Source organism: Schistocerca gregaria, chromosome 1 (genome assembly GCF_023897955.1).
Source record: "Schistocerca gregaria isolate iqSchGreg1 chromosome 1, iqSchGreg1.2, whole genome shotgun sequence".
Lineage (NCBI taxonomy): Eukaryota > Metazoa > Arthropoda > Insecta > Orthoptera > Acrididae > Schistocerca > Schistocerca gregaria.
Genome location: NC_064920.1, coordinates 802,783,304 through 802,805,678, shown reverse-complemented (window position 1 = coordinate 802,805,678; position 22,375 = coordinate 802,783,304). Strand labels below are relative to the sequence as shown.

Sequence of the window (22,375 nt, the reverse complement as noted above, 5' to 3'; positions counted from 1 at the left end):
CTACATTCGTAGTGCCCCCGCCCATTATACTCATTACTCGCGGCGCATTGCCAATTCCCGTAAGAGTTCGGGCACACAGAAGAAGAAGATGGTCAAGTGGACGGTGAGCCTTAACTATATATATACTAAGATGGTATCTGTTCTTTCGGACATGTCCGCAAGAACAGATACCCTCGGTGACCATGCAGCTCGTTAGAATGAAATTACAATGAAATGAACACCCTTAGCTGCTTACAGGCGTTGACACACGTCAACGGGGACATGAAAATGTGTGCCCCGACCGGGACTCGAACCCGGGTTTCGCCGGAAGCGTGCCAGAGATAAATCCCTGCAGTCGCACTATCCTCTGTGTCCTCGGTGGCTCAGATGGATAGAGCGTCTGCCACGTAAGCAGGAGATCCCGGGTTCGAATCCCGGTCGGGACACACATTTTCATGTCCCCGTTGACGTGTGTCAACGCCTGTAAGCAGCTAAGGGTGTGCATTTCATTGTAATTTCATTTGTGACTGCTTTTGCCTTCGCCGTCCACGTATTGGACATCCACAGGAAAGAGACCCACGTTTCCAAAAGTTTGGTCACTGTTACTCCTTGCTCGAGGAGAGCCCCGTAAAATGATGATTATGTCCATTATTGTTAGCATTTTTCTGATGTAAAATCATCGGTGGCGTCGAGGCATGGTGAAGTGGGGTTCAGCTCGCCGAAGTAGTGTTGCTAGAGCGCTCACGTGGTCCACAGCTTCGCCGCCGCCAGAGGCGAACCTGACGGCGTGGCGGCCCTGCTCGCCGTCGCCGTGCCTGGCCGGCGAGACGTGCGACGCCGTGTCCGGCGGCGTGGCGGCGTGCCTGCCGTGCCGCGGCCCGCTCTGCAGGCCCGAGTGTCTCACCGACTCGGACTGTCCGTTCGACCGCGCGTGCGTGGGCCGCGCCTGCGTCGACCCCTGCCCCGGCGCCTGCGGCCTGCGCGCCGTCTGCCAGGTCGTCCGCCACCAGCCCATCTGCAGCTGCCCGCCACCACTGCGCGGCAACCCCTTCGAGTACTGCGTACAGCCTGGTAGGTGCCGCTTCAGCCTCTCCTTGACTGCCTAGTGACATCTTTATTTTTGTTCATTTGTCAAGCCTCAGCTGCTATTAAAATCATGTTACTGATTGTTATATTCGGACCGTTTGTATGCAACCGAATAAAGACAATATTTGTTTTACCACAAGGTCTTCGCCAAATTTCTTATGGCATCGTCAATGGCGTGAAATACGCATACATTTTCATTACTTGCATATTATTCTATTCTTCACTGTCGGATCAAAAGTACCGCTACACCTATTATTAATATTAATAAGGGGTGTGCAAGCCCTTCGCCTTTATGACGGCTTGATCTCTGCTGGGGACACTTTAACGAGGTGTCTGAATCTCCGCAGAGGAATGAGTCCTTTCCGACTCAAAAACTGAGAAGATGGTGATAGTGGATACTGGTTTTGGAGCGATGTCGACGTTGTAATTCATCCCAATCGAATTCCATAGAGTTCATGTCTCGGCCCAGGGCAGGTCCGTCCATTTCAGGACTGTTATTGTCTACAAACTATTGCCTCACAGATGCTGCTTTATGACAGTGACCATTATCGTGCTGATACCAACAGGGATCGGCTCCGAGCTGTTCCTCGTATGTTTAATGACTTACTATGTGTATTAATATTGTTCTACTTGAGCTCTTTCTCTTTTGTTGGTTACAACTGCTTGTAGCTTGCATAACAGTAACAAAATATATTAACTGAAAACGCTTCATACAAATGAAAATGTATGTTTATTTCACTCCTCTGAAGGTGCCTTAATAAATTGAAGCAAACGGCATCTTGCAAAACAAATATTGCCTTGAATCAGTAAGAACTTCAAAATCAGTAACATAACGACTAGATTCTTAACTATTGTGATCTCTTCACTCTGGATGGAGAGCTCTGAACATGTCCTGATTTGAGCTTATCGATTCGGATAATGTATAACACTTGGCTGTGTATTAATTGAACACAAATTCGGACAATTGCGATTGGTCACTTACCAAAGATTTGTTTATATCCATAAACTAGTTTTCGAGCTTTTCAGGTACATCAGCCGGTAGGACATCTAAGGATTACATATTTATTTCTGTAGCGTCAATCTGTGTGCTGACTCGCAGCACTTGACAGGCTCCGTTTATATTTTCTATCGGCCACAGAATTAAAAATACGACAGCGAGCTCCTTGTGCTTTACAAATGACACTGGTTGTAGTATTCAGAGGTGCAGATAATCTTCCTGAAAAGTCGATATCAAATGTCCTGCATAGAGAATGTCGGCGTAGCATTTCCAGTGGATGCCTCTGTGACAATGAGGGGAAACATTCCAGAATGAGATTTTCACTCTGCAGCGGTGTGTGCGCTGATGTGAAACTTCCTGGCAGATTAAAACTGTGTACCCGACCCAAGTTCGAGTCTCGGTCGGGCACACAGTTTTAATGTGCCAGGAAGTTTCAGTGGAAACATTGTTGCTGGTAGGCAATGCATCGCTTCAGATACAAAGTTGTAAAAATGTGCTCCACCTTAGATTAAGAAATTTCAAATTTTAATATCAGTTGAGACTTAATAAGTACTTGCTTAGTACATCCTTAAATTTTTAATTAGTTCTTGTCTGTGTGATCAGTGTCAATTTTGTTGAACATGCGTCTCTATTATTTGCAACACTTGATACACCGAATTACATTTGGCTAATATAGTATCTAATTTATCGATACACGCTGCATCCCATGTCGTTGTTGTATGTAATAGTGGAATGTGATAGTAAAACGGAAACCCAAAAAAAGCAGAGTGAATTTTCTAATCAACTAATCATTGTTCACATCACGCTTGAGTTTTAAATGACAGAGCAGAATAGTCATGGTTTCTTCACTAGTTTTGAAAATATTCATTTTGTTCTTTTCTGGAGTATCTGATGCAACAGACTAATGTGTTCTAACCTCGCTTCGTGGCCACCATGATGTAGTTAGACAATAAACCAAATACGTCGAGCTTTATCCGGTGTACGTTTCGACATCCAGTTTATGTAGTGATCACTGTTACAACAGGACTGTCTTTTCAGTTCCGTTATGGAGAGATCCTGCGTCCCCGATTAGTGTTGTCGGCAGTTCGATGTAATGAGGCAGTCGACAGTCCCCGTTCTGATCTTGTCCTTGTGCGCTTCTCAGTTGCTGGAGACAAGACGGACACGTGTGCGACGGTGCGCTGCGGCGCCAACGCCGTGTGCCGCGAACGCGGAGGCGTCGTGGCCTGCGAGTGCGTGGCCGGCTTCGCGGGCGACCCGTACCTGGCGTGCCGCCCCGAGTGTGTCATCAACTCCGACTGCCCGCGCGACAAGGCGTGCGTCAACAGCAAGTGCGTTGACCCCTGCGTCGGCGCCTGCGGCCTCAACGCCCAGTGCCAGTGCATCAATCACGTCGCTGTGTGCTACTGCCCACCGTCAACATCCGGAGACCCGTTCGTCAACTGCTTCCCGTTCAAGCCTGGTTAGTATTTGATACAAGCTGTTTCAATGAATTCGTACTATGTTGTTGTTGTTGTGGCCTTCAGTCGGAAGACTGGTTTGATGCGTCTCTCCATTCTACTGTGTCCTGTGTAAGCCTCTTTGTCTCCGAATAACTACTTCAACCCATACCCATTTAAATCTGCTTACTGTATGATACTAAATTGACCATTAACCGCTGTCTCAGAATGTGTCCTATCAAGCGATCCCTTCTTTTAGTCAAGTTGTGCCACAAATTTCTTTTCTGCCCAGTTACATCAGTACCTCCTCATCAGTTATACCTACTAATCTTCTACCTACTAATCTTCGGCATTCTTCTGGAGCACCACATTTCAGAAGCTCCTAGTCTCTTCTTCTCTGAACTGCTTATCCTCTACTTGTCACTTTCAGTTACCTTCAGAAATGACTTCCTAGCACTTTATATTAGAGGTTAACAAATTTTTCTTCTTCGGAAATGCTTATCATTGCCATTCTACATTTTGTATCCTCTGTCCTTTGACCATCGTAAATTATTTTACTTCCCAAATACCATTACTCTTCTACTACTTTCACTGTCTCATTTACTAATCTAATTGCCTCAACAGCGCCTATTTTAATTCGACTACTTTCCATTACCCTTGCTTGGCTCTTGTCAGTGTTCATCTTTCTCCCTCATTTCAAGACACAGTCCATTCCATTGAAATGGACTTCCAATTCCTTTACTGTCTGTTACAATGTCGTCGACAAACTGCAAAATTTTTATTTTTTCGCCCCGAAGTTTAATTCCCTTTCCAAATTTCTACTTGTTTTCTTCACAGCTTTCTCACTGTACAGATTGAATGACATTGGACATAGACTACAACCCCACCTCGCTTTCGTGTCAACCAATGCTTACTCCCCTTTCATGGCCTTCGACTCTTACGACTGGCGCCTGGTTTCTGTAAAAGTTGTAAATAGTATTATATATCAATGAGTATTAAGTTCTCATTATTTCAGTAGTCCATTAACACTGTTCCGTGTCACGCGCATAACGAGTGCTTTGTCGGTGCTCGGCAGAGCCGACGCTGCCGCGACCGACGAACCCGTGCGACCCGTCGCCGTGCGGGCCCAACAGCCGCTGCCTGCCGTCCTCACAGGGCTACGCGGCGTGCTCGTGCCTGCCCGGCTACGTAGGTGCGCCGCCCGTATGCAAGCCCGAGTGCGTCGTCAGCTCGGACTGCCCGCAGTGGCAGGCGTGCCTCAGCCAGCGCTGCGCCGACCCCTGCCCTGGCACCTGCGGGCTCAACGCGCTCTGCCAAGTCGTCAACCACAACCCCATCTGCTCGTGCCCGCCCAACTACCAGGGAGACCCCTTCACCAGCTGCCACCCTCCTCTTGGTAAGTGTTCGCGGCACGTTTCAAATAGCTGACTGTCGGTGGCCTAGCTAATACCGCATACACCCGAACCTACTGTCCACATAAACTCGTTGATGACAACTGAGGAATCTTATGAAATGTCTTACATCCGAATTGGAGCGAAATTTGGAAGAGACAGATAAGTTACACAGATGTTGCCACTGCTAGTGAAGTAACTCAAAACAATTAATTAATTAGATGAATTCCATTCTTAGTCGCTTATATAAATTCCTGTTTTGTCTGAGTACAATTTTACTTTGTACACGAGTTTCAGTACTGTTACTTGTAGACTGGTTAAAAAATCTTTTCTCACTGTACATTTCAGAAGATTATATCTTGACAATCAGGCACATTTATTTAAATTAACAATACATAGAAAATTTGTTCATCTGATGTTTGTGGGAAGTCTTGGACAGTCATCCGGTGATCGTAGACTGCTTTTCGAATCCTATATGCACTACATATTGAAATAGTATGAAGAAATTGCAATGACAGGCTCTAAATTACTGCAAAGAACGTACAAAACGAAAGCACTGTTCTACAAGAAAGCCACTCAGATTTGGAAATCTGAGATTTGTGAATTACATTTTTCAGTTCTGCTCAAAATGTACTGTATCCAGAGCCTGCAGCATAGCACAACCCTTCTTGTTTAGTGGTTAACAAAATGTTGACCAAGACAAACCTACTTTTTATTGATTTTAAATTACCATGCTGATGATCTAGCAGCAGTCCAGAACTGCATAACAGTGCAATATTAACTCGCTTTCTTGTTAGTCTGTTTGGTTGGGGTGGGGGTGAGAAAGGTTGGTAACGCCTGAAATTAGATTCCCTGTATGACCAGTGTGTCGTGCGGAATGTGTTCCAACAGTTACACATGTGGACAGGCATGCTGAGCAAAGGCGGTGGCGAGGGGGGGGGGGGGGGGGGGGGGAGAAGATGGACAGAGAGATGCGGAAGAGGAAATGGACAAAGAAAGAGTCTGGGAAGAGATGGACAGGCACAAGGGAGGGGGGGGGGGAGAGGAGATAGCCAGAGAGAGGGAAAGGAGGAACTGAGCAGAGAAAAGGGGGGGAGAAGGAGATTGACAGAGTGAGAGAGGGGGAAAGAGATAACAGAGAGAGGACAGAGGAGGGAGAGGTGTGCAATAAGTGGACATATGCGTACAAGGGCGAAGCTGTGGGTATAAAGTTAGTACTGAAACAAAAATCTGAGAAAGAATCATATAAAATTAATTTTGCTTACTTCTTTATTTTATTTTCTTAGGAAAATAACGAATAAATTGATATATAATTAGTCAGTAGATATAACACTAGTCTATTTCCGACATTATCAGGTGAAATTATACTGAAATAAAAACTTGAAATTTAACATATTTCTCTCCTGTAATCTAATCAATACGTTTAAAACTCATTGCAAATTTTCACACACTCCAGACTAAAGAGCAGCAAATAATTGTGTGAATAAAAATAATATTTTAATTACCACGTTTTTAAATCGGACTAAAAAGTAAATAATAATTTCTCTTTAACACGTACAATGCTTAACTCCATGTAGATAACCCTGAAAATTTGTGATTGTGGATTTTGAAGAGCTATGTAAGATTAAAAACGAAAAAAGTTGGGCGCATCCAGTAGATAAAAGTAACGAACCATATATTCATGCAACAATTACGTATTGTATTTGCCCCACGTTTTTCGTTTTAAATCTTACAAGTAATTGCGTAGCTATTAAAAATTCACAATCACAGATTTTCAGGACTATCTGTGTGGGATTAGGAGAAATTAAAATTTTTACCTCTATTTGACATCGTGGATGTCAAAGATCTATTTTTATTTAACCAATTATTCTTCTTTTCAGTAAGTGAATGTTTCATTTCTCCAGTTGTCATCGGCATTCTTAGGGAATGTGTATTATGTATAGTAGTTAAGAACGGAAGATCACATAAAAATGAATACCAATTACGTCTGCGTAGCGAAAGATGCTGAATGTGTGGAATTATGCAGTATATATCTGCTTCCTAGAAATTGTTGCAAACATCGCCACTGAAACAGAGCAGGCCCCAGGTTTTAGTAAGGTAGCCACTGAGATTAGACAACAACTGTGACCCTGTGTTATGGGATGATGCAGTGGAAGGCGAATCGAAGCAGCCGAGCGGCGACCCGTGCAAGCCGACGCCGTGCGGGCCGTACTCGGAGTGCGTGGTGAAGCAGGGCCGGCCCGTGTGCTCGTGCCAGGCCAGCTACCTGGGCAGCCCGCCCTTCTGCCGGCCCGAATGCGTGCTCAGCCAGGAGTGCCCACCGTCCAAGGCGTGCATCAGCGAGCGCTGCCGCGACCCCTGCCAGCAGGTGTGCGGCTCCAACGCCAAGTGCGACGTCGTCAACCACACGCCCTTCTGCTCCTGCCTGCCCGGCTTCGAGGGCGACGCTTTCGTCGGATGTACGCCTGTGCGAGGTGGGTACCTCTGTCCAACCCCTTAATTGCCCCTTGTATTGTTAACTGAATAAAAAGCAAATTATTAGAATTATGAAACAATTAGTCCTACCGCTAATATGAGCATTTGTAAATACACTGGGCAAACATTAGCATCTCCAGGAGACATCATGCTAACGCAATCTAACACCGCATCCAACTTTTATGTCATCTTCCAGCGAGGAAGAATGTCCTCAAGTATCTTCAGGGATGCCATGTTCAGCCGAAACCAAAATGGCTCTAAGCGCTATAGGACTTAACATCTGAGGTCGTCAGTCCCATAGACTTAGAACTACTTAAATCTAACTAATCTAAGGACATCACACACAACCATGCCCGAAGCAGGATTTGAACCTGCGACCGTAGCAACATCGCGGTTCTGGACTGAAGCGCCTAGAACCGGCGGCCGGCCAGCTGAAGCCATTGTTGACTAAATCCAGTAGTGCTAGAAAAATATGGCGATATTGCTTGGTACCTTTCACGCGCTGCTCCAAATAGCTCCAGACATTTTCTATGAGGTGAGATCGGGTGATTCAGATGTAGAAGAATGAGCAACACTGGGTCGCCGAGAATTTAAGATAAACACTCTGGTTCATGTTCATGGTGACTTGAATGCGTGAACCAAATTTCATGGTCCAGAAACAGGACAAAAAACGTCGTCGAACCACATATGGTGTGGACTACGCGCTCTACACACTATCGTTTACACGATTCATTGGGCCGCAGGTGCACTCGACACACTTGAAAAGAAGCCAAGTCGCGGCTAGCTGGTCCACACTAAACATCTCCAGTCGACTGCTGTCCAGTTTCTGTGTTTTTTGACCCACTGATGACGCTAAGATAATTGTGCCGCTGTGTGCATTGGCCTTTTGCTATGTACCCGACTCTGAATGTCTCATTCCATTCCCTTAGTAATTTTCGCTCAGTAACTGGTTGAGTGGACCTGTAGTCACCAACAGTGCCAGTTCCTGTCGGGTTTGAAACCGATTTTCATTGATAAGACGTGACATTCATCGCTGGTCCCGGTTCCCTTGTTGGTTGGGATCTTTTAATAAGAGCGGATCAAAAAGTTTTCGTTCGAAGGCTGCACAGTCCAGAACCGATATGCAACTCAGGTAGAATAGCCTTTACCATTGAGGCAATCATTCTACCGACGCACAAGGTCGAAGATGTCCGTTTGGTAAATCACTGTGTCCCAATGCGTGAAGAAGTCTGCAACTGTCTGCTGCACATCCTCGTATGACAGGACTCGTCGACCCTTCAAGCACTTTTTTAATGGACGGATAGTTCCATGAGGAGAGATAAGGACAATAGGGCGCGTGCTCGAGTGTTTCGCACTTGAGTTGGCATAATTTCTGTGTTACGACATTTGCGATATAGGGAAGTGCGTCATCATGAAGCAGCAGCACCCCTGGGTCACCATTCTACAACAGTGAGTTTCGACAGATATGCTGCCCGATACACATTCTTCCCTCTCCGCTGGATGTTCCCGGTGTTTGTCCTTAGGCGTCGTAGGAAAGAATAACATCACGTTGGTCCTGTTTGGACGCATTTGGTAACAACGTCGCCATAGTTCACGTTCCCGCATTTTCTGCACGCACGTCGGAAAGACCCGAATGCCTTATTGATCCCTTGCCTACATGTCGGTGGTTATATACTCGTGTCAGAGTCGCGCTACGTTACAAATACGCTGCAGCAACGCCCTCGGATGGAAACTTTTTGATCGCCTCTTATACAATTACTGTTCTTATGCGAATTACGTGACTGTGAGTGATACACCATTCCTTGTAAACGTTGGATGCTTTCTTTTATTCCATCACGTCCCTCCATAATGCGATGTTTCCGATGAACTAACTCGAGCCGGCCGAAGTGACCGTCGGTTCTAGGCGCTATAGTCTGGAACAGAGCGACCGCTACGGTCGCAGGTTCGAATCCTGCCTTGGGCATGGATGTATGTTATGTCCTTAGGTTAGTTAGGTTTAATTAGTTCTAAGTTATAGGCGACTGATGACCTCAGAAGTTAAGTCGCATAGTGATCAGAGCCATTTGAACTAACTCGAACAGACACACCATTTCACTGCCTTGACTTACGCTGTTTGTGGAGGATCATGTAACCTCCTGATAGCAGTGATACACCGTCTACGGCGCCCCAAAGCGACCAGTTTTCTCTTTTAATGGGGTGCTAATGTTTTGTCTGGTGAATATATTTGGATGTACGTTGGATGTTTCGGAATTGTGCTGCGGTTGTTTACACTCGTTGTATTTAGCGTTGTGGTACACAGAGCCTGTGGACATCCCGATGGACCCGTGCATGCCGAACCCGTGCGGCGTAAACGCGCAGTGCTCGTCGCAGAACGGCGCTGCGCGCTGCACGTGCATCCCGCCCAACATCGGCGACGCTTACGGCACGGGCTGTCGGCCCGAGTGCGTCATCAACTCGGATTGCGCGGCGCACCTCGCTTGCGTCAACAAGCACTGCCGCGACCCCTGCCAGGGGCTGTGCGGCGCCGGCGCGCGCTGCGACGTCGTCAACCACGTCGCCGTCTGCAGCTGCCCGCCTGGGCTCAAGGGCGACCCCTTCAGCGCCTGCAGGGTCGAGACCACCACTCGTGAGTATTCCGAGCTTCCTTCCTAACGTTCTATCCACTCAACAAGTGACAGCACCCCGACAGCGGTCTTCAAATACTTATGTCTGTCAATGAACTGCAAATACATTTATCTCTACCTAACAGCTACATCCTACAATCTACAACGGAGAATGCTGGGACGGTTCGTTTGAACAGGTCACGACACATTGCCTTCTCCATTCTTCCCTTTTGTGGAGCCTGTGATTTCCCTCTAATCACCAGCTCTACGACGGAATGTTAAAACTTTCCGTGCACTTCCTTACACCAAGTCTTAGTCTTACCTCTTCTATATGTTGTGTTCACAATTCATGTACCACATTTCTAGAGGTTGCCGAGGAGACTTAGCAGATCACGTTTTACATAGGAACTCGTGTCCAGAAACGTCATCCAACGACGCTACACAGCGTCGACGTTAGAGGCGCCGGTGCCTGTAAATATGTGTAGAGTGATTCCGTAATGATGTTACAAACTGTCTAGGATGATGGAGAAGGATAAATGTATCAATTTGAGGTAAAGGTTCCGTACTGGAAACGAACGAGTCGACGGCTATTGGCGAAAACCGTTCTGATACTTCTGACAGTGGAGTACATGCTAAGGCTGTAGGGTAGACAACTTTGAGAGATAGTTGTATCGACCAAAATAGTTGTATCGACCAAAACCAGGAAAAAAATCCATTAAACATGGGCTCTAAAATGCTCACGAACTTTTGTTCAATAGAGGGGATATGTTTCATAGTTGCAAAGACGAACAAGTGCTTATAACTCCTCAAATATGCATTTTAGACCGCTTGTTTACGGGACGTATTTTCCTTGCTTTGGTCCATACTACCACCACTCAAAGTTGCCTACACCACAGTCTTAGCAGCTACAGTACCTGTAAGTGTATTGCACTGTCAGTGGTATCAGAACGGTTTTCGCTTATAACTTTCAAATCGTTCGTTTCCAGTACAGGGACTCTTACCTCAAATTGATATTTTTATCCTTCTCCATCATCCTAGAGAGTTTGTAACGTCATCACAGAATTACCCTATATACGAGGGTTGGAACTTTAATAGCGGCTACTATTTGTTTACAGCTCGTACAAAATAGATACGTGTTTCAAAGTTTTACTGTTCATTTTTGGAACATAACCTACGACCAGCTTAGAGACAGAAGTGATGACACTTTCTGCAGGACCTGACCATCATTTTGCAGCAAAATGCTCAAGCACCTACAGTGCAAGCTGTTACTGATTTGTTTGACTGATGGGGCTGCTAAGTGTTATACCACCTACTACATTCCCCTCACTTAAGCTCTCGTGAGTACAACTCGATTTATAAACTGAAGGAAACACTTCACGGCATTCGCTTCAGGACTGCTACAAATTCGTCGGGCAATAGACGGCGTCGCTCGAATTGTCAACACAACTGGCACTCCTAAGAGTATCCTACGACTTCCACATCGCTGGCAACGGGTTATACACAATGATGGTGACTACTTTGAAGGTCAATAAAACTTTGAAACACGTATCTGTTTTGTGCGAACTGCAAATAAATAGTTGCCACTATTAAAGTTACAACGCTCGTAAATTTATGGGCATCGGCGCCTATAATGTCGACGCTCTGTAGCGTCTTCGGGTGATGTTTCCGGACATGGGTTCCTTTGTAAAACTAGATCTACTAAGTTCCCTCTACAATCTCTAGAAGTGTGTAACATGAATTGTGACTCTGTATATCTACTATAGTCAGTGTTCCTTTGCCCGTTAAAATTATGGATAACTATCGCTTCTTTCGGCAACCCGTCGTTCAGTTTGCAAACTGTTTCCAGCAGTTCCCGTCTAGACATCTCATTACTTCCTACGTCACCTGCCCAGCTAAGAGATGGTCTTTTTTTTTTGTACAGCGGTGGTTGAGACCGACCCGTGCCAACCGTCGCCCTGTGGACCGAACAGCGTGTGCCGCACTGTGTCTGGACACGCGGTGTGCTCCTGCCAGCAGGGCTTCCTGGGATCACCGCCTTCCTGTAGACCCGAATGCGTCGTCAGCTCTGAGTGCGCTCAAAACAAAGCTTGTATCAATCGCAAGTGCGTCGACCCTTGCCCAGGGACCTGCGGCCTTAACGCACGATGCCAGGTCATCAACCACAATCCCATATGCTCCTGTGCGCCTGGGTACACTGGGGATCCGTTCACCATCTGCAACGTGGCTAAAGGTAAGTGTATTCTGCGGCACTCATATTTCAAGTTTCAGTACGAGAACTCTTGGAAAAGGTATTACAAACCTTGCTTTAGCCAGTGTAGGTTCACATTTCTGTCACATTTTCATCTCGGTCAGGGCAACTTTGTTACTGATAGACTGACAGTCCTCTCGGAGCGCAGCCACGAAAACTTCACAAAAACCTGCATGCACCTACAAAACTAAAACATAGGGAGCTCGAGAAAGAAGTAAAATTAGCTGATGTTTGGCCCTGCCACTCAATTTGCTGAAACGTCAAAGTTGTTTCAATCGAAGCGTGATTGCTTATACTCTAATAGTAGAATAGAGGCATGAGCATAGATGAACGCTAAACATCAACATCTTTTTTGTATATGAATTGTAAGGATCAGTCTCATGATAACGCCGCGAGGTCTAGGTCGCCTTGCTACAGGTCGCGCGGCTCCCCCCGTCGGAGGTTCGAGTCCTTCGGGCATCGGTGTATGTGTTATCTTTAGCGTAAGTTAGTTTAAGTTATATTAAGTTCTGTGTAAGCCTAGGGACCGATGACTTCAGTAGTTTGGTCCCATAAGAACTTACCACAAGTTTCAAAAAAAAAAAAATTGTAATGATAACCCATCAGCCATAACAAAGTTTATTTATTACACAAACGTAATGCTTTCAATTTTCGAGACCTCACGGCAAATAGGAGACAAAAGTGCAAAACAGAATCCTCTAGCTTGCAAGATCATCAGTGAAGGATGCCATTACCAGCCAGGATTATTAGAGGAGACAGGAAAGATTCAAGAAGTATGGTACACTTCGCCATGGGTTTGTGTAATAAGAGCGAGACGGTCACGGAGCAGGACAGATCCAGGATTAATTTTTTTTAGTGTAAGTGTTGTGGGGGGGGGGGGGGGGTCAGGGATGGAGGTATCAGTGTTTTACTGTCGCATCATCTTTCTCCCCTCCCCTCTCCCCCAACATAACTAGCCGTCATCCCAGCTTTTAACCTGCCATAGATGCCAATGATTTTAATAATGTATCGAAACATTTTAATACGATTATAAAAATTTGTTTGCGTTAACATGGTTAGTACATAGCCTTAGCACAGTTTAAAGAAATTGCACTTCGCATTTCCAAAGAATTCATCCGAAAATTTGAGAAGCAGATATGTTATCGTATGCTCAGGAAGATTTGGGCAACATGTTAATTCCTCCCACACATGTCTCACGAAATGACCACTACTAGAGAATCAGAGAAATTAGGCCACACCAGTAAACCCCCTATTCTTTAAAGACTTGAACTCCCATGTATAAAATAATTCTGAACGTCTGATGAGTTTACAAGTAAGTAAATGTATTATGTATTTGACGTCAAGCATGTAAGAGAAAGTTTAGAAAAGGTCCTCTCATTCTGAAATAGTGGGTGAGTATAGTCAGAGTAACTTTCGCTCCTTTTAAAGCAAAATACAGCTTTTCACGTATCTCAGCGTTCTCCTGAACTATATGTCGTACAATTATATAATTTTTAGGCATATTCAGTGGTATATGTGGATACTGGCTGCAAAATGTGTTGCGAGTAGAGTAGTAAGTAATAAATTAAAACATTTTGCCTGATGCTGAAATTTTATTGCATGAACAACGAGTATGTAGTAAGCGATAAATTTTTTCCCTTTCATCATTTGTGAGGGACGTCAGCGAGAAAAAAATTGAAAGAAAAGGTTTGTGTGAGCTATGTTGCTTCAGGACACATACCCTATTTCTAACTGTAGTGCTTGCTGTGCTGTGTTAATATAAGATTATACCTCTCAATGAGCGTATTATGACAGAATTTCAAGTTCGATCAGTAGTTATATGAAATTTTTAAACTCAAATTTTTGTTGGCCCTGGGATAAATTAGACCTGCAACTGGTACCGAGTGACCGTGCCCTTTTAGCAATGTAGTTATGGAGGTTTACCTTCAGTCATTCTTCGTACACACCATTCGTTGATGGAACTGAAAAGGGGTTCCGAGAGGAACCTCCGACACACACCATAATGTGGCTTGTGCGGTGTAGGTGAAGTCGTATATAGCGCTAGTAGGCATTTGGGACAGAATAAACGCGGAGAAAGGTGTGACGCCTTATTGGCGATTGCAGGGCCGGAGATGGTACCGCAGAACCCGTGCTTGCCGTCGCCGTGCGGGCCGAACGCCGAGTGCCGAGTGTCTGGAGAGCGCGCCGTGTGCAGCTGCTCGCCCGGTATGCTTGGCACACCGCCCTCTTGCCGGCCGGAGTGCGTCATCCACGAGGACTGCCCCGCCACGCTGGCGTGCGTGCGCGCGCGGTGCCGCGACCCCTGCGCCGGCTCCTGCGGCTTCAACGCGCGCTGCGAGGTGCGCGCGCACCAGCCCGTCTGCTCCTGTCTGCCCGGCTTCGAGGGCGACCCATTCTCCGGCTGCAACCCCGTGCAAGGTAGGACCGCGCGCCGCCGCACCCAGCCCTGCTCCACGAAATGTGCTTGTCGCTCACCGTGTGCAGTGCCACTTGTTTCAGCCTGAGCGTCTAATTTCCAGCATCTGTCCGGAGTCAGTGAACTTCGCTCACTTGAAGCTATTGTAACATTGCGTTCTTCTTACCGAGAAGGGCGAGCGCCTTTGTGTCCATTCAGAATGTGTACTTGGAAAGAATTTTTTCTTTTCTCTACTATGGTAATTCAGGTTTCAGTCGTTCGTTATTAGTAGGTAAGTATTATTTTTGGTACTGAGCTTGCGGATATTGTGCTGTTAAAACTGTCCGCTGCAAGCGGCTGAGGTACAATAAGGAGATACCAACTGGCATACATTTTTCGTTTCGTGACATACTTTTAAGTAGCTTCTTTTATCTTCTGGAACGGAGCAGCTGGAGAATTAAATGAGGTACAGATAGAAATTGGTTTCCCTTCAATACTGAGCAAGTCCTGTACACTTACTAATTGTGCAAGTCGCCTCATACAAAAAATTAAAAGAATAAAAAGGTGTCATTGTACACAGGACATGAAACATCCTTTTCCATCCAACGAGAAAGTAAAATTATTTCGTATTGGTAACTGACACATCTGGTGTGTACTAAAATAAAAAAATCATGAGTCTAGATTGGAGACAACTCTATAGTGTTGAACATGCACCACCCATAGTCAGTTTGCATTCACTCACCTGGAATATACAGGTTGAATCAGCTCCCCTATCAATAGGTTTTATGTAACACCTTTAAAAAACCACACGCGAGATTTTCATATTCTCTCACACGCTACAATCATAGTTTAGTGCTACAGAAAACAAGGGACATGAATTTTTTGTAGGAAATTTAATGCAGTTAAATTTTGTACTGGGTCACGTTTTCGCTGGAGGCGACGATTGTTGAGCTATTCAAGAAAATCACGTTTCAAGGCAACTGTTGTACGTTTTTCTTTAATAATTCGAAAACTATGGCCTCTAGCGAAAACGTTTCCGAGTACAAAGTAAACTACAGTAAATTTTCTACAAAAAGATCCTGTTCATTTTTTCTATAGGACAAATACTTTCCACGAAGCGAGATAGAGAATATGAAAATCTTGCTTGTGGTATCTGAAGGCACTGCGGGTTACATAAAATCAATGGGTATGAGCAGCTGAATCACACTGTATGGTTACAGTGACGTCTTACATACCAAACGCACCATTTTTCAGATATGTCCTTGGAAAGAAGAAATTAGTACAGCGTTGTACCCTAAGACTCCCCTTTTGTTTCTGTCATGCCATATCACTGCAGCTTATCACAGGTCGAGAAACTGTATGCAACGACGAGAAGAATACCACTTCTGCTCTGTTTCGGCATGTTACCCAGTGGGCAACCGCCAAAAAGAAGAGAATTTTCGTTCTACATTTATAGGTGTAGTAAGAATGGCGAACTGATTTCGTTTGTTCTTTAAACTATCTCATTCCACTTTTAAAACTTCCCTTACGTCTAAGTAGTTCAATGTTCCTCCCTCACTCGAAACATAAGAAAATGAGGTTTAATATACATCCGACTCGAGCCTCGAGAAGGGATCAGTTATATCGGCGTCTGTCGCGTCATTTACCCTTCAGATAGAGATGTTGAATGATGTTTAATTTGTCTCTGTTCTAATTTAAAGTAGTAGCCCACATCCATTCAGACTTGAATATTTAGTGTATCCATCACCACATTATTACGAATATGGGATTACTAGTATATTGGCAAACAAGCAAAATAGTGAAAGAATTTGACTAAAAGATATGATATTAATAAGGATAAATTAAGAAAAATTTGTTTCAACAGGTTTTCGCTATCTTAACGACGTGTCTTAGCACCAGTTCTTAATAGAGATTAAAAGTTTCGGAGCTCCACTTTGCGTTGGTTTTTTAAAGAAAATTTCGGCATGTACCCTCCGTCTACAAATGAATAGTTTAATTTCTCTGCTTCTCCTTGTACTGCAGTACCCCACGGAGTTAGCCTGTAAGATCTTAAACGTGACCAACAATAGTGGTTTTCTATAGAAAAAAAAGACATATGTAATTAAGTTACATCGTCCAGTTGGGTGTGTATCTTTGCAGTTTTGCAGATGTTACAAGGATTTAATTCAAGATTTTGTCTTTCTATTGCTGTTGTCAATAATTCCATCTACAGTGTGTCCCACCTGGCCCTGTCATCCGCAACAACTTTGATAAATTCGATGCGAGTTCAGAGGAAGGTTGATTCCAAAATCGATGTCTGCTTAATCTACCGAAAATCATTTGACTGCTACAACGGTCAATGCCATTTTTAAATGGAACTTCGACATTTTTTTCTCCAGAATAGTAAATCTGTGTGAGACAAATTCAGTGACATATTTTTTATGTAGATCTGAGGAGAAAATACGGAGTAAAAATACATTGAGTATGGGGACTTTTTGTGCTGTTGTTGAAGCTGTTTGAAAGGCCTCACCCCTAAATTTAAGCCACTCTGCCGAGAGTGGTGTAAACATCACGTCTCACTTGCCTATGCGTCACCAGTTTCTGCGGAGAGTGGTGTAAAAGTCCAAGTGAGCTTCTATTCAAACAGTAGCAGCAAATGTACAAAAATCCCCATATGCAATCTATTTTTTACTCCATAATTTCTTATTAGATCCAAGTTGTATCACTAGATTTGTGTCAATAGGCCTACCATTTTGGTGCAAATAAATATTTAAAAATGTTAGTGACCATTGTATTTTTAGAACGTATCATTCAAATGCGTTTCGGTACCATAAAGAGACAGGGCACGTCGAATCAACACATGAGAGCTATTCAGAAAGTAAAAGCCGATCGGACGCAAAATGGAAACCCCAGTAAAAATCCGATGAAGCTTTGCACAGATATGTTGAACAATGTCTCTAGTAGCTCAGTCGATCACGTGATGTCGCTGGTTTCAGTTTTGAGCATACAATGAGCACGGGGGTACCTTGAAAATAGTGTTTTCCGCCAAGTATGAGGGCCTTGTGACAGATTTCGCCTGATGTCGTGCAACCCACATAACATAACTATGACGCGTTTCCTTCTCCGTCTCGGCCGCACTCTGCAATGGCAATGAAGATACTCCTGTAGCGTTTTCTGTGGGAAATGTTTGATCAGCCACAATATAACCTGTAATTGGATTCCTCTGTGTTTCATCTCTGTGAGCCACTGACTAATGAAGACGACATTTTGGTACAGACAACGAGCGTAGAGATTTGGCGGAAAACACAGGCGGCTACCTTCTGTGATGAAGGTATTGGAAAGTTGGTACAACTCTACGACAAATATCTAAGTCGGGGCGGCGACTATGTAGGGAAATAGCTGGAAGATGTAGCTAACTGTTGCAAATAAAACATTTTTTATTTTATCAGTGGTTTCCATTTCACGACCAATCGGACCTTGCTTTCCGAATGGCCCTCGTAGTACCTACAGATGTCGGAGTTAGGTGGGGCACCTGGATGAAGAGCGGTGACAGAAGAACAATAAAGTGAGAAGAGTGTCCTCTCACCAGTAGGTGAAACATGTTACGTTTTGCGGTATGATGCTCCACAAACGCCAGCAACTTGCAATGTTTGATAATTGAGGAATCCTCCTTACAACTGATTAAAACTGCAACAAAACATCTTTATAAATGAAACAAACTTGAACTAGTGTAAAGATCGCTTCCTTGTGGGACGCGAGACGGTGTCGGTGGTGGCAACACGTGAGGTCGCTGTGTGTGAACCGGTGTTGCGTTGTGGCAGTGGTAGCGGTGGAAGCGCCGCGCAGGCCGTGCCAGCCGTCGCCGTGCGGGCCGAACGCCGAGTGCCGCGAGCGGCGCGGCGCGGGCGCGTGCTCGTGCCGGCCCGGCTACCACGGCGACCCTTATGCGGGCTGCCGGCCCGAGTGCGTGCTGTCGTCAGACTGCCCGCGGCACCTCGCCTGCACCGCCAACCGCTGCCGGGACCCGTGTCCCGGCACGTGCGGCGTGCGCGCCCTCTGCCTCGTCGCCAACCACGTGCCCACCTGTGGCTGCCCCGCCGGCTTCACTGGAGACGCTACCCGATCTTGTTTTCCGATACCTGCCAGTAAGCTTGCTAACCTCTACACCACCTGCCCTGTTTCGCGCTCCTTGGCGTTGTGGGCTGCAGCTCCTAACCTTATCATTCAACTTGACTAAAATGTCAGTATGTAGAGGCATTAACAACTTTCGATGCCGTAAATAATGGCCACGTTCCCAGGAAGTTTTTTGACTTGTCGAGGTTACTGCTCCGAGAAGCTCCGAACGCACATAATGTTCTGTCGGCTATATGGAGGGGTAAGATATTTCCCATTTAACGTGTCGATGGTAACGACTCTGGTATCGTGGTATGTCAGGACATTCTGCAGTGACATCTGGAATACTTCGTCCTATAGGAAACATCACTATTTCTTTCTAGACACGCTAGAGACCGAGAAGGCACAGCAGTAGACAATGTCTGCCCATCAACGGTTTACGATATAATGTTCCAGACTGACTCTTACTTACGTACACAATAACTCAGCAAAGAAAAGAAAGTTAATAACGCATATTGCTATTAAGGCAGAAGTCAGCATAAATCCTAGATCTACAAACATGAGAGAAAAGAAAGTCAAGTCAGAGTTGCGAAATATTTTTATTTTGCATAGTAGATTCATAACATCATAGGTCCATTTTCAATACAAAAAATTCATTTTAATCATTTGGGGTTGTAAAGTAATATACTAACGCAATTATGGAACATTGCCACATCTACAAGCAAAAAGAGTATACGACCCCTTGAAAAATGATAGGCTATACGTTAATCCAGGTGCGTACGAGAAGAAAAAATCAAAAGACGAAACACTGATGGACAGATTTAAAAAATTAAACAGCGTATATGAACGATAGATGACGATCATGTATTCTGTTGACCATCACAATAGCAATTGCTCTGCATCAGATATATGGAATATCATCTGTCGGTAATATGTGGTCTGTCTTTTTGAAAAAAAAGCGGTTTATTGACCATTAGCGTTCAGCCCTTTTTTTGTCATTCTTGTATATACTTAAAACAACACATCTTATTTTACTAGGGCGCATGTTCTCTTTTAACTGCCGATTGGTCATTGCCCTGACATGGCAATAGTACAATATTGTTCAACTTCAAATTGTTTGCATAGGAAGAAAGAAGCAGTTAACCCACATAACACATAATTCTTAAACTGTCAGTGTTTTATTTGAATAGTTTTTGACTTACTCAAAGGGACTTGAAAATGTGCCTTGTTATTACTAAGATTAGTAACAACAAACCAATCCAGTGTCATCTCGTACCGGCTTTGTGAAAAAACATGAATACAGCCATTCAAAATAGGTGTGTTTCTCACGCTCGAGATGGTCAGTAACAAATGTAACATGTATAAGTGCAAGAAAAGTTACAGAGATTTGCCACCTGTGCTTAAATGCTTATCCTGCGCACTCTGTCTGATTTTCTAAAACGTATTTTAAAGGATCTATCATTCGTGGTGAACACACTTGTGTACTCTTGTTTTCAAAGCTGTAGCCCACAATGCTAGGGTGTCGTTTCTTGTAAATCTGTCCTTACTGTAAAAAGTTCTAGCTCTTACCTGTAACTGTAGCTATTTATTATCTTCATTCTTATTGTAGTTCTTACTTCAGTTTGCCAATTAATTACCTAATTGTTAACAATTGCATCTACTTTTAGAAACCACACTGTCTCGCAAATTAAAATTTCTAGATACAGCATTTCAAAAACTTTATAATATTTTAAAATCATCTACGCTAATACTGCACTCAGTGCTTAAGATAACACGTAAACTGCTGTACAGTCTGTAAATCTGTGAATACAGTAACAGCACTATTTTCCATATTATTAATATCTTCACAAATAGATGAAACTTTGCTACTTAATTCTTATGTATCTTGATTTCCTTTTAATGTTGACATCTGTACATCTTACATCTTTCCTAAACTATCCTTTCAACCACTGCTCCATAAAATCCCGTTACTACCGCACTAATTATCCAGTAAATCGTCTGAACGCTAACGGGGAGAAAGGCAAATGTTAACCACTCTCGCTGTTAAACGTCGTAAGACATTTACATCGATTATTGAGTTTCCCGCTCTCTTGTATGAAAGCTGTCTTGAGTTGTAGCTCAATTGACATTGTGGTGTTCCTCCTTAGATCAGCAACTGTTTATGTCGGTCAGCACATAAGAACTACACGAAAACCGACTAATTTCTGTGAATCGTACTGAACATTACGAGAGCTGTGTCTGGAATGGATACCTGCAACGTGCTAATTACCTTTGGCCACCACACGAAGCGTTTAGTGTCCTTTCTATGCTTTCTCGTTGCTTTAAGACATGCATCTTTTGTAAGAACCCAGCATGAGTGCACAAAACTTGTCTTGCGGTTCGCTTTGCCTGTCAGCTAAATATTCGTGTAAACCAAATATAGGGAAGTGAGTGATAGTCTTCGAATAGTTCACGGTATTTCGGAATGCATCCTGAGGCATGAGGAAATGCTTTTCAGAACCGGAACCTTTTTTTTTTTCATTCAGCTCATAATAACAGTACCATAGTGCTGTTCTCGACCACCTTGAGAGTGTGCTTCCACTGGTCTGCATACAAGCACGCGACATTTCGTATTCTCTGTATGCATTTACAACACCTTGGCAGCATTGGAAAAAGTCGAAATTTTGAAATCAGTCTATTACAGTGGTGTCTCACATGCTATAATGCTGTTGGTGTTGACGTCGTGTAAGGACATGGCCGCCTGTTGGATTTGTAACCGAATCAATGCATTATTTGGTCCACACGTTAAACACGTTTAAAATCGCGGTTGAAAGCTGGTATTTCACCAATTTATTTAAGCTTTAAGTAGATAACAGTTTGTAAGCTAATGAGGATATAAATAGTGTGTGGACTACCTAAATGCTCTAGTGGTCGAGATTCTTTATTGACGGGGACGTCTAGGGTTCATTTCCTGATTACCGCTTCAGATTTTTCTGGTGTAAGCATGTCGTCGTCGTCTAGTTTCAGGAATGACAATAATCTGCCGTACTGTCTGCTGTAACTTGGATTAGAACATTCTCTTACTTTATCTTTTCCGCTACACAGTCTCAGCCTGTACCCATTCTCAAGTGTATGATATGACCTGTCAAAAGAACATATTTGTGTTTTGACTGTAACACGAATATGCCAGTTTGACGGGTTCTAAATACACTTGAGTATACCTACACAGATGAAACTGTGTGATGGAAAAGGAGAAAGTAAAAGAATGTTTACGACACCCAGCGGGGCAGATTATTGACATTCAAACGGTTTATTTTGGACCTTGTTGCAATTAAAATATTGTCTAGGATGGTGTCAGTCTTTCAGTTACTGTTGGGGAACATACCTGAAACTGAACTACGAAATTGAATGCGCCAATTACACAAAATAAATTCGTGGGAAAATAGTTAATCCTCAAACCAGGGTCCTTGCAAAGCTTTTTTGGCTTGTGTTTCGATTTCTTAAGAGACCGTGAAGTTTACATTCCCTCCTAGCGTTTATAATACGGACTGTCATAATCAGTGTTCTCAATTTGTTTGTTACCGGAATGAGAATTATACAAAACCTCAAACTACACTCAACATTTTCCAGTAGTCAGAGTAAACTAAATCTGTAAGAGGTTTCCGTGTTTCGATAACTACGTCCTTCTGGT

At 44.1% G+C, this 22,375-nt stretch overlaps 1 protein-coding gene and 1 non-coding gene across 2 annotated transcripts in view; both read left to right on the top strand.

Annotated features, from left to right (window-relative positions):
- The window catches only part of LOC126270278 (uncharacterized), a 589,946-nt gene that overhangs the window by 324,369 nt on the left and 243,202 nt on the right, over positions 1–22,375 (top strand). Inside the window, exons 62-69 of the mRNA XM_049974059.1 lie at positions 736–1,050; positions 3,207–3,524; positions 4,577–4,897; positions 7,043–7,366; positions 9,667–9,993; positions 11,892–12,200; positions 14,322–14,636; positions 18,414–18,737. Coding sequence (XP_049830016.1) covers positions 736–1,050; positions 3,207–3,524; positions 4,577–4,897; positions 7,043–7,366; positions 9,667–9,993; positions 11,892–12,200; positions 14,322–14,636; positions 18,414–18,737 — 2,553 coding nt within the window. The remainder of the gene's footprint in view (positions 1–735; positions 1,051–3,206; positions 3,525–4,576; positions 4,898–7,042; positions 7,367–9,666; positions 9,994–11,891; positions 12,201–14,321; positions 14,637–18,413; positions 18,738–22,375) is intronic.
- Positions 351–425, top strand: Trnat-cgu (transfer RNA threonine (anticodon CGU)). Its single transcript has one exon. It is a non-coding gene; the product is annotated as a tRNA-Thr (tRNA).